The following is a 12,377-nucleotide window of genomic DNA, read 5'->3' as shown; positions in this document are numbered from 1 at the left end:
CTGGACCTGCAGCCCGTATGGGTGCTGGTTTGGTTCATATTCTGTTCCAGATCCCAGCTCATGAACCTGGAAAAACAGTCGAAGCTGGCCCAATAAGGGGCCCTGCCATCCATGTGAGAGACCTGGATGGAGTTCTAGGCTCCTGGCTTCAGCTTTGCCCAGCCCTCACTGTTATGGCTATTTGGGGAGTAAACCAGTAGAGGTAAGATCTTACTCATTCTCTCTAATCTGCCTTTCAAATAAGTAAATAAATAAATAAACCATGTTAATAAAACATGGAATACAAAACTTAATGTGGCTGAATCACTAAATATGCAAAGTGGGCCAAAAATAGTGAATTGGGTCTTGGACATGACAATTAGGTTCATGGCAATGGAAGCTGTACAAAATTCTACTAAGAAGTTTAACGTAGAACCTTCTAGTTATGGAAGTATTAAAGACCCTAAATCCAATGATTATTCTGCTATTTTGTCAAGGTAATTAATAAAGTTTTCTAAGATACTATGATATATACTGGACTAACCAACAATACATAGAAAATATTATTGCTATTTTGTAAAAATAGCCACCACTCACAGTTATGTTATTCACATTCACCTGATTCCAATGACAGTGTCTTCAGTATCATTTTTGATAGACTTTTCTGTGTCTCCTCACTTCTACTTTTCATGTAATATTGTTCTGAATTTCATGTTTAATTCATATTTAGAGAATGTTGAAGTCATTTGATTTGATATTCCATAGCATGCTTTGGTCCTGAAGTATGCTTTTTAAAAATATCATCAAATATTTCAAATATTATCATTACATTTAGCAAAGTTACATGATGCTTTTGAATATTTTAGTTATAAAATATGAATCTGACTTCCTATTTGTACTATTTACCTTATGATTGCAATCACAATGCAAAGTTTGTTGTTCTGCATTTATGGTAAAGTAAAAACTTTTCAGGCATGGGATTGTTTCCTTAAAGTGAGAATTTTACAATATTAGAATTAGAAAGTCCTTTAGGTATTGTTTAATAAAACAATATTGGTTTAGAAAGAGGGCTGGACAAGGAAAACAATTAGCCCAGAATAAGATAAAAAATTGCTGGTAGGGTTAGACTAAGCCTTAAGTTTTGTGTTGAGAGAGCTTTGTACTATGTTGTCCAAGGAGGTTAACATTTCATAACCATCGCTGGCTTTCATCAGTTACTTCTTTGAAAGCCCAAACCACAAGCACTAACTCCAAGTTTAAAATTCTTCACCACAGTTTCTATTCTCAATGCTTTCAATGGGTATATAAATGCTTTAGGTTATCTCTAATGTTTTTTTCTTCTTTGTATAAAAAATCTAATAAAACAAACCTGAAACTTTGTCAGTTGCTTGGCCAAGCCTTTAAGAGACTGGTTAAGATGCTCATATCCCACAGAGGAGTGTACCTGAATTTGATTCCTGGCTTTGCATCTAGATTCCAGCTTTCTACAAAAGCAGATAGTGGAAGGTACCAGGTGATAGCTCAAATAACTTGAATCCCTTCCACTTATGTGGGAGACCAGGGCTTAGTTCCCAGATCCTACCTCTGGATTTATAAGATCAGGGCCTTTGTGGTCATTTGGGAAGTGCAGCAGTGGTCGGGAGCTCAATCTGCCTTCCTTTTAAAGTAAAAATATTATAAATAAATGAATTAAAAGTAACTTTGCAACTCATAATAATGGAACTCATAATGATGGAGAAATTCCTTTCAAGTAATTTTGTCATTATGAAATTCCAAAGCAACATCTGAATTGAATTTTTATAATCTTAAAAATTGCTTTTCAGTTTAACACCATTCTATGAAAAATTGGAGAGGTGGTAATAGCCAAAACGGTGCAAGTACTTTTAACATTGAATGATAATACAATTTTCATGTTTGCTCTTGTGATTATTTGACACAAAATGTCTAATTTAACATAATAAGCAAGTAGCAAGTGTGCTTATATAAGATTTGTAAGTTCAGATTTCCGAAATTTGATTTCTAAGTATAGAGCTTAAGCTCCATTAACTGGCTCCAAGATGTGACACTGCCATTGATTTTAAGCAATATTTTTCAAGAGAGTGCATGGCAATTCTTTTTATTTTCTCAAGAAAGAGGCCTTTAGTGGAAACACATTTGAAAATGAAATAAATCAATATCAAGAAAAAACATCTCAGAAAATAATATTAGGGTGAGCTTTTGGCACAGCAGCACCACATGTGGTGCCCTCATCCCATATTGGAGGACTGGGATTTGAGTCCCAGTTCTGCTCTGGAGTCCAGGTTCCTGCTAACTTCACCCTGGAAGCCAGTAGATGATGGCTGCAGGGATTGGTCTTGACTCCTTTTTAAGAGACCTGGATTGGGTTCTAGGCTCTTGGCTTCACCCTGCCCAGCCCAAGCTATTCTGAGCATTTGAGAAATGAACCAACAGGTAAATGTCTCCCTCCTTCTCTGTTTTGTGCATGCACTCTCTCTCCTTTTCTATATCTCTCTTTCACATAAATAAAAATAAATTTTAAAACCTTTTATAAGAAAATACTTTTGCTTTGTCCACTCAACCATATAAGGTATTAGCTTGTAACATGCTTTCTGCTAAAGATCCCTAAGGGGGGAAAAAGAGATGAAGAGACCCCACTTATATGTGACTTCAACAAAATAGCAGGAATGAAAGTAAATATTAATGAAAATAATTAAGAGCTCAATGACATCCTTGATCTCTATGGATGTTTTCTTGCTATATTAAGGGATAAAGATTCAAATGTGTTTCCACAATTTTTATACAGTCTAGTCTAGAATGCCAAATAAATGCACAAAATGGATAATTCTCTTAATAACAAAATTTTAATCCTCAAATATCTATATTAAATATTTAAAAACTGTTTTACATGCTAAATCCTGCTAATGGCAATGAAAATTCTGCATGAGGGAAAATATTATTTGTAAGAAAATTTTCCCTATCATGAGAAGGAAAACGAATCTTGGATTTAAGAATGTTTTAGAAAACCATCAACCTCATATTAAGATGTTGACAAATATCAAGACTATAAACTTTGTGTTTTTTTTTTTAATTTTTTAAAGATTCATTTATTTATTTCAAAGGCTGAGCTAAAGACAAAGAAACAGAGGGAGAGACAGAGAGTGAAGTATTCCATCCTCTGGCTCATTCTAAAATGACTGCAATGGCCAGAGCCAGGCCAATCTGAAGCCAGGGCCTCCCCTGGGTCCTCACGTGGGTGCAGGAGCCCAAGCTCCTGGGTCATCTTCCACCGCCTTCCCAGTCCACTAGCAGAGAGCTGGACAGGAAGAGGAGCAGCCAGGGCAGGAACCAGTGCTCATATGGGATGCCAGTGCCACAAGCAGAGGCCCAACACGCTACACCATGGCACCAGACCTGAAAATTATTTTAACTTATATAAAGTTGGTCAAAAATTCTGAAGTACACTATCATTAAGTTCAAAGTTCATACAACAACTTTAGTTATATTAATAACCAGATTTGACTTGGTTTTAAAAATGATTTATATTTGCATCCCACTACTTTTACATGAATGTTGTTGGAAGTTAAATCAAGACGAAGTCTGAGAATTATAAAATAAGTGGTGCAATAGCACCCATTTGATATAAATGATTTTGCTGCTTTAAAGACCCTAAAAAATTGGAGCAGCCATGAGCATTTAGTGTAGCAGTTGAGACACTACTAGGGATTAGGGCAGGGCAATCCTCTTTGTTGCCTAGAGGCATAGCAGGTAATGCTGCTGGTTGCAATGCCAGCATCATACATAGGCACCGGTTAGTGTCCTGGCTTCTCCACTTCCAATACAGCTCCCTCCTAATGGCCTGAAAAAAAAAAAGCAGAAGATGGTCCAAGTGGTTAGGCCCCTACCACCCATGTTGGAGGCCCCTATGAAGCTCCTGGCTCCTGGCTCCTGACTTCAGCTTCTCCCACTGCTAGGCTGTTGCCATTGTGTCCATCTGGGGAGTAAATCAGTCGATTAAAGATATCTCTCTCTCATCTTTCCCACTCTCTCTGTAACTCTGATTTCAAAATAAATAAACAAATCTTTGAAAAAAAAAAACACTATTTGGGATGCTCACATCCCATATTGGAGTGCCTGGGTTCATTCCAACTCCCCTCCTAATTCCAGCTTCCTGCTAATGTGCATTTCAGGAGGCAGCAGCTGATGACTGAAGTACTTGGGGTGCTTAGCACCCATGAGGGAGAACTGGATTGTGGATTGAGTTTTTGACTCTAATTTTTGGCCTGTGCCAGCCCTAGCTATTGTAGGAATTTGGGGAGTGAACCAGTGAATGGAAGATCTCTCTCTCTTTCTCTGCCTTTTAAAATACATATTAAATTAAAAAATAATAATTACAAGATTGATAATATTTCCATTAAGAGACTAAATTTATGAATCACTGAAAAGGTAGAATGCAAGCAGTAACACGTTGGGACCAGTGTTAAGGCATAATGGGTGAGGCTGCTGCCTGCTGGTGCCAGCATCTCCTATGGGCACCAATTTGAATCTTGGTTGCTCCACTTCTGATCCAGCTCCCTGCTAATGGCCTAGGAAAGCAGCAAAGGATGGCAAAAGTGCTTGGCACCTGAACCCACTTGAGAGATCCAGAGGAGGCTTCTGGCTCCTGTCTTCAGTCTGGCCAAGCCCTGGCCACTTTGATCAACTGGAGAGTGAACCAGCAGATGGAAGATTTCTCTCTCTGTCTCTCCCTCTTTTTTATCTCTCTGTAATTCTGCCTTTGAAATAGATAAAATAAATATTTAAAAAATAGTAATACATAGTCCCTCAGTGTGTTATTTGTCTTGGTAGTAGCATATTTTAGCTCATGCAGTTATGAGTTTTCCTGAACTGAGACTTCTAGAGGTTCCTAGGTCATAGGAGGGGTGATTTTAGTGAGAAGTATAGGACTGTGCTGGGGGAGTGTCCCTGAGGTAATCATACTGTTTTAATGTGTTTCTCTACAAAATACCCAGATTTTCTTAAAAAAAAAAAAAGAAATGAAAAAGATGGACAGAGAGGCCACATTGGTGACAGTGGTGATTCATCTTCATGAAAATTAAAAGGCAGAATATTTACTTGAGTACAGAAATTTGGCTTTGCAATGATCTGTCTGTGTGACCCGTATGCACTTGTAGATATCCTGAATACAATTAAGTGTGATCAAGCTATATTTTAACTTATTGGAAAAGATGGAACATTAATGAAGAACTTTTAACTTTTGGGAGAAAGGCATATCCTTAATTCATGCCTCTTCACACATCTTCCAAATCTCACATCATTGACGGATTGCCCCTTTTCTTGGCTGAAGTTGTCTTTAATTTTAACAGCAGTGCTACCAATAAATGTTTGAGTCACATGGAGTCAAAGGTTGCATGGCAGAAGGTGGTACTTTATAGGAAACCAATGGAACAGTACCAATTTCTTCTGAGTGAGCTTGCCTCTTCTGGGATGGCTAGGATTTTGATTTGTTTATTTACTAAATAAAGGGGAATACTGGGTCATTGGAAGGTGCATAGGGACTAGAAAAAAGTTTTCTGTAAATGAGATAAAGTAATTTTGAGAGCAAATCATTTTCAAAATATAAAATAAGAGTAAGAAGACATTAAATGTGGCATGTAAGCAAGTGGGGGCAGAGAATTGCTAACGGTTCTGTTACAGACACATAAAGTACATAAACAAGTATACCATATTCATTTTTACATGTGTTGTACACAGGCCATCTTCTTTCTGAAGCCCGAACCTTTCCCCTCATACCCATTCCCCAGCGCCTAGCCTGTTGTGGGCGCTCAATAAATATTAAAAAACCAAAATACAAACTGTTGTCAAAAAGTTTGGAATTCACAGAAATCAAAAATATTGTCATTACACTTTAACATTTATTGAGGGTCAACAGCATGACTTAACATATGCATGTAGTTTAGTTTATAATCACATATTAAGCAATCAAATACAATTTTTGTTAACTAAACCTTCAATTTTATTGCACTGATTTTAAATGCAAAACTTTTTCTTCTTTTTTGTAACTTTTACATGCTAAGAAATCAAACCATCATAATTCAAATAATTAAGCTTTATCCAGGAAATTCATTATTTTTAGATATAGTTAACATTCATTTGAAATATGTGATATATCTTCATTAAGTACACATCACAGATTCCAAAAGGACCAGTGTATGTACAAAGAATAAAAGAATCTGATAACGTGGATCAGGACAATGATAAATACACAAAGCTTATAATAGAACTTGGGTTTCACCTACTATTGTGACAATTTTAAGAACTATTACAATGATATAGTGTACCGTTGTTTACAGAATAGCATCAAAGACAAATGAAGATTCTGCAGATGGACACACATTAGCTTGTTTATAAATTGTGAAACACTCATTAATTTCATGCCAAGTTGAATATTTTATAACAAGAAATGAATTCTGACACATTAATGATTCACAGTCTCCAATTTTACTCTTAATAAAATGGGTCCTGTGTTGAAATTTATTCTTAGTGCTTAATAGGCAATTAAATTCTATTTAATTTTCTTTTAATATTTTCTCATGTTTCTACTTAACTGGATTTGGAAGTGATTTTTAATTGTTAAGAGGATGGAAAACTATATTTAATATTTCTGCAATGAAACTTCAACCTAATTATAAGTTTCTGAAGTGTCCTTAAGTATTTAAGTTTATAATGAATGATTTTCCTTAACATTTGAATCTCAGAATCTTAAAAATGAAAACCATTTTAGACTGACTCTAATCCAAAAAGGGAATAACTACAGGGAACATGGTATTTAAAAACTGTTTTGAATAGAAAACTTTTTCAGGAGATCATCTAGTTGAGTTTGCTAATTATAAAAATAAGAATACCTAGGAAAAATTCTGACATTTCTAAATTTACACACATTCTTTGATTCTCACAGGTGATTATTAACTTCCTCTTTCATTTTAAGGATTTTTTTTAAATAAACCCATCAAACCATAGGTGCAATTACTACAATCTAAATTTTCTAATGTCTTTGTTCACATTGACCTTACTATCTGAACTTGTGTACAAGAAAGAGAATCATCTACAAATAGCAGGCAATAATGGTATAGTCAATGCCTACTCAATGATTGATTTTCCTCTATTATTTTCACTTTAAAATAATATATACAGAAGAATGATTTATGCATTTATAAAATGGTCTCTGAAATACTTGCCCATCTTCACTATGGGAAGTCATATTTTGATTTACAAAGAAAAAAACTTAGCATTTACAGACACAGCTCCCTAAAATCTAGATCCTCAATATTTTCTTCTACCTTAGTTTCTCCATGTTTGCACTAATTCTGTGAGTATTTATTGGACAGTTATCAAAAAGCAGGCAATGTTAAAATTTCTTAGAATAGACTTCAAAGGAAGGCTCAAGAGATGCTGTGCATAGGTGTGAATGAGAGAAAGAAAAAGAAAGATGGTTTGCAAATAATGTAATATGTAACTCTTTTATTCACCTGTACATTGTTGGATTTAAATCACTTTTGAGAAAGGAAATTAGCAACAGGGAGATTCTGGGACTCCAACCTATGACTCAGATCTTGAAAGTTATGCTGACTTGTCTCCTTGTAGTATCACAATACCTCAGAATGTTCCTTTAGAGTGACTGAGTTGGCCACCTCCCAACTAGTAACAGTTAAATCTTAATAAAGGTTTCATCTTGAAAGAGAGAGGAAGAATTTGAATAAGATACAGGGAAATGCGATTTAAAAAGGCACGTCAATTTTGTGAAGAATTTCCAAGGAAAAAGTTGACAATTAAATATGGCCAATTAACTGTACTTTGGAATGCAAAGTTCTGAACAAAGATACAATAAACAACTGTATAAAGATGAATTCTCTTATGGTAGCATGTGTTATCAATTTTTACTTTTGCCATTTCTTGGTTATCCACAAAAAGGTAGCAACATTTACTTTGGAAAACATTTTCTAAGAAGTATCCTTATACTTTTAGGTAATTCCTTTCTAAACAAGGAGAAACAATCAATGGCAAGTGTGTGTACATGTGTGTGCACATGTATATTCCTCTAAATTGGAAGAATCACTAAAGTGCTTCTTACTATTCAAAATTTAATCCAGCAAATTTAAGATATTCATAAGAATATTCAAAAAACACACAAATTATAAATTAGAGACAAAATATAATGTTTTCGGAGTTTTACCTGAATTAAATTAGATAAATTTCTAACTTTCAAATGTATGAGATTTAGTATACTAAATTATATTAAAACACAATTCGTTCCCTGTCTCACAATATGCATTTCCCATAACGTAATATTTAGCTCAGTCAATATTTCTCAAATATACTGGTAATATAGACTAAGGTTCAGGAAACATATTAGAGTTGTATCACAAAGTATATCAGAAATCTATTAATAAATATAAGAACCAGAATAATTTTCCCTAATGAAGTTTATAAATGTGAACTTAACTGAATGTCGATCATGCTTTATCAACTAACTGTAGTTCAATGCATTATAAATTTGTTTTATATTATTTATACTTCTGGAGATAACTAAAAACTACATAGAAATAAAAGTACACGATAGACTTAAAAGAATCTTATAAATAAATATTAAAATACTATGATAGAATATGTAAATGTAATTAATTATAATTTATTATCAGAAATATTCTGCCTTATTAATATCTCACAGTATATATTTTTCATATCAATTACTAAAAACCATCATTATGTACACTGTATTTAAATATACTGCTTCTATTATTATTAAAGTTGAATCATATGAAGATATTGTCAGGTAAAATGAGAAACTGAAATGCTTTACTAAGTGACCATTCCAAGAGCCACTGAGAGAACCTCATTTTTCACACAAGCCAAGTGCCTAACCTTTCATAAGATAAAAGGTAATTTAATTAATTAAAAACTAATTATAAGATCATACTAAGAATTACATTCATATCTCTATAAGCTATTTCCAGTATTTTATCTCCTTGAGGAAACATTGTAGAAGTAATAAAACATATCAACATGCAAGTGAGAAAAATGAACAATTAATGTTCAGGTTAATTATCTGTTAGTTACTACTACAGAGTGAGTCTTATATATTTTAGTCAATCTGAATAGGCTGTGACCATGAGAGTAATCTATAAATGCCATCACTAATCTATACATTTAGGCTAGAGGAGAAAAAAACTATGATGTTCAGTGAAATATAAACAACTAGATAATTTATCATATTACTTATTTTGAAATTGATTTTATAAAAATATCCAAGTAAATATTATATGCTTTTATAGGAATTTATGATTTTTCACATTCTATAACATATGTCTTTTAGAGCTACACAACATTTTGTCAAGCAGGCAAGGTGTAATTATCTTCACTTTTAAAAGAAAAATTAGAAACCAAAAATTGCATAAATAAACTGAAATTGGGTTTTAGCTAATACTTTATATTTTAGAGACTAAAATATCCATTTTTCTTCAAAAATAAGTTGACAGAAATACTCTTTGAAGTCAAATTTCAGGTAGTCCCATAAGCTAAAACAAATTGAAAAACTTTTTCAGTGAGGTTTTCTTTTGGTTTATTTTTGAAATTCCCATGGAAATAAATCCTTAACTGAATTTTTAACTTAAAATTGTTCCTGTGAAATGCAAAGACTGAATAATTTTCTTGATAAATTTATATCAAAAATTCTAAATTTCTGAAATTAGGATAATAAAAATCTAATTGAATCTCAAATTTTAGGGGAAGAGCTATTTTGACTTAGTCCTTAACAAATGCTGGTTCTAATTATATTTGTTGTAATACTTAATAAATATAATGATATATAAAAAAGAAGAGTGATAGCAACAATTAAAATTATTAGCATACTTTGAATTCTAAAAAGGACAATTCCATTTTAAATGTCTTAAATTTAGTGTACTATAGCATTTTTCACAATCATGTTCTGGAGTTGTATACATAATAAAAATAAAATGCATAATAATTTTATAGCTTGGAATTTATGACACTGGAATTTCAGAACTCTAGGGAAAATTAATAGCTGAAGTTATAATATAAACACTAATAACTTCCATTTGCTGTTGCTTTTCTTATTTGGTTTAACTTTTACATGTATTTTTCAAGCAGTAGAAATTATTTTTTATAAGAAAATTGTGTCATCCTTTGCATCGAACTATGATCAGGGAAGTGCTATTGAAACCACAAATTGAACAGAATTGTATCTGCAGTTTCCCCAGGTCTCTTCCTTGTTACCAACAATCTTCAGGAATTCTGATTTAATTCAGCAGTACGTGGAATTTCCCTGTCCTAGACTTGTATTCAAAGCTTAGTTACACAAAAGAAATTCAATACCAGATTGACACCTCACATTCTCCCTGACATGGAAAAATATGCAAGGACAGTGATACAAAGCAAAAGATTGAAAGGTTATTGTCTTCCGCCTGTCTGTATCCAGTGCTTGCCTCCTCATGTTGTTGTCTTTCTAAGGAAGATAATGTCAACCTCCTTCATTTTTTTTTACCTTGCTCCACTGTCTTGGTTGTTTTCTCTTCCTTCTTTGCAGGTACAGCTGCAAAGCAAAGATAAGGTTTAAATAAGAATTCTGGAGAGGAATGGTGCCTCTGTTCAAAAAAGCATTTCAGAAATCATCTGACACCAAATATTCGTTCTAAACAAGCTATTTTAAGGCTCTCCAAACATTTCTCATTTCTCAATAATGCAACTGAAACTATTTCAAATCTAATCTTAAAAATTTAGAGAAAAAAAGCAATAATCCCTTGCCTTCTTCTGGGTAGCCTTCCCACAGTCTTTTCTACTTTATTCCTTTGATAAATAAAACTTACAAAGAATTCCACTTGACAGGACAATGATTGATTGACTTACACTCCAGCTTACTGCTGATGTCACTTACTGTTTTGCAAATGTCGTCTAATGCTCCTTTAAATGCAAGCTTAACCTGGTTTAATCAACTGAACAGGCAATATAGCCCTGCTTGAGATTTAGTTAAATATTAAATGAAATCATTTAAAGTACAAGTAACCAAAAGTTAAATAACCATTTAGGTGCTATGTCCTTTACACCATAATTTCTTGAAGCTTTATTCCTCTCCAGCGGTTTCACTGTTTACCTATTTAGTCATCAAAATAGTAGACAATGTTCACACAGACTTAGTGCAACCTAACGGAATAATTGATTCATGTCAGAAACTTCACAGCATACTAGCAATCACTAGATGAAAGAATGGCAAGGAACTAAATATTGCCATCTTACTCTGCAGAAATCACCAAAATCATTTGAAAAGCAATCACCACAGTTTAGTTATTCTTTTTTTAAACTTTTACTTAATAAATATAAATTTCCAAAGTACAGCTTCTAGATTACAGTGACTCCACCCCCCCCATAACCACGCTCCCACCGACAACCCTCCCATCTCCCGCTCCCTCTCCCATCCCATTCACATCAAGATTCTTTTTCAATTATCTTTATATACAAAAGATCAATTTAGTATATACTAAGTAAAGATTTCAACAGTTTGCACCCACAAAGACACACAAAGTGTAAAGTATTGTTTGAGTACTAGTTATACCATTAATTCACATAGTACAACACATTAAGGACAGAGGTCCTACATGGAGAGTGAGTGCACAGTGACTCCTGTTGTTGATTTAACAATGGACACTCTTGTTTATGGCATCAGTAATCACCCGAGGCTCTTGTCATGAGTTACCAAGGCTATGGAAGCCTTTTGAGATTGCCGACTTCGATCTTATTTAGACAAGGTCATAATCAAAGTGGAAGTTCTCTCCTCCCTTCAGAGAAAGGTACCTCCTTCTTTGATGGCCCGTTCTTTCCGCTGGGATCTCACCCACAGAGATCTTCATTTAGTGTTTGTTTTTTTTTTTGTTTGTTTGTTTTTTTTTTTTGCCACAGTGTCTTGGCTTTCCATTCCTGAAATACTCTCATGGGCTTTTTAGTGGGATTCGAATGCCTTCAGGGCTGATTCTGAGGCCAGAGTGCTGTTTAGGACATCTGCCATTCTATGAGTCTGCTGTGTATTGGGCTTCTCATGTTGGATCATTCTCTCCTTTTTTAATTCTATCAGTTAGTATTAGCAGACACTAATCTTGTTCATGTGATCCCTTTGACTCTTAATTGTATCATTATGATCAATTATGAACTGAAACTGATCACTTTGACTAGTGAGAATGCATTGGTACATGCCACCTTGATGAAATTGAATTGGAATCCCCTTGCACAGTTTAGCTGTTCTAAGGACCATGTGCCCTAGAAGAAGGAGCAAATGTTTGACACAGTATAATATACTCTACTTTTGCCATTTAATTCTTGTATAAATCTGTTCA

At 33.9% G+C, this 12,377-nt stretch overlaps 1 protein-coding gene across 1 annotated transcript in view; it reads right to left on the bottom strand.

Annotated features, from left to right (window-relative positions):
• TRDN (triadin) overlaps positions 1 to 12,377 on the bottom strand; it is a gene marked incomplete at its 5' end in the record, with an annotated part of 426,652 nt that overhangs the window by 117,201 nt on the left and 297,074 nt on the right. The window contains 1 exon segment of the mRNA NM_001082743.1: positions 10,538 to 10,585. Coding sequence (NP_001076212.1) covers positions 10,538 to 10,585 — 48 coding nt within the window.

This window comes from Oryctolagus cuniculus, chromosome 5 (genome assembly GCF_051225735.1).
Source record: "Oryctolagus cuniculus isolate XC-2025 breed Fujian yellow rabbit chromosome 5, ASM5122573v1, whole genome shotgun sequence".
NCBI classification, from domain to species: Eukaryota; Metazoa; Chordata; class Mammalia; order Lagomorpha; family Leporidae; genus Oryctolagus; species Oryctolagus cuniculus.
Note: the sequence above shows the minus strand (reverse complement) of the source record. Positions and strands in the feature narration are given on the sequence as shown.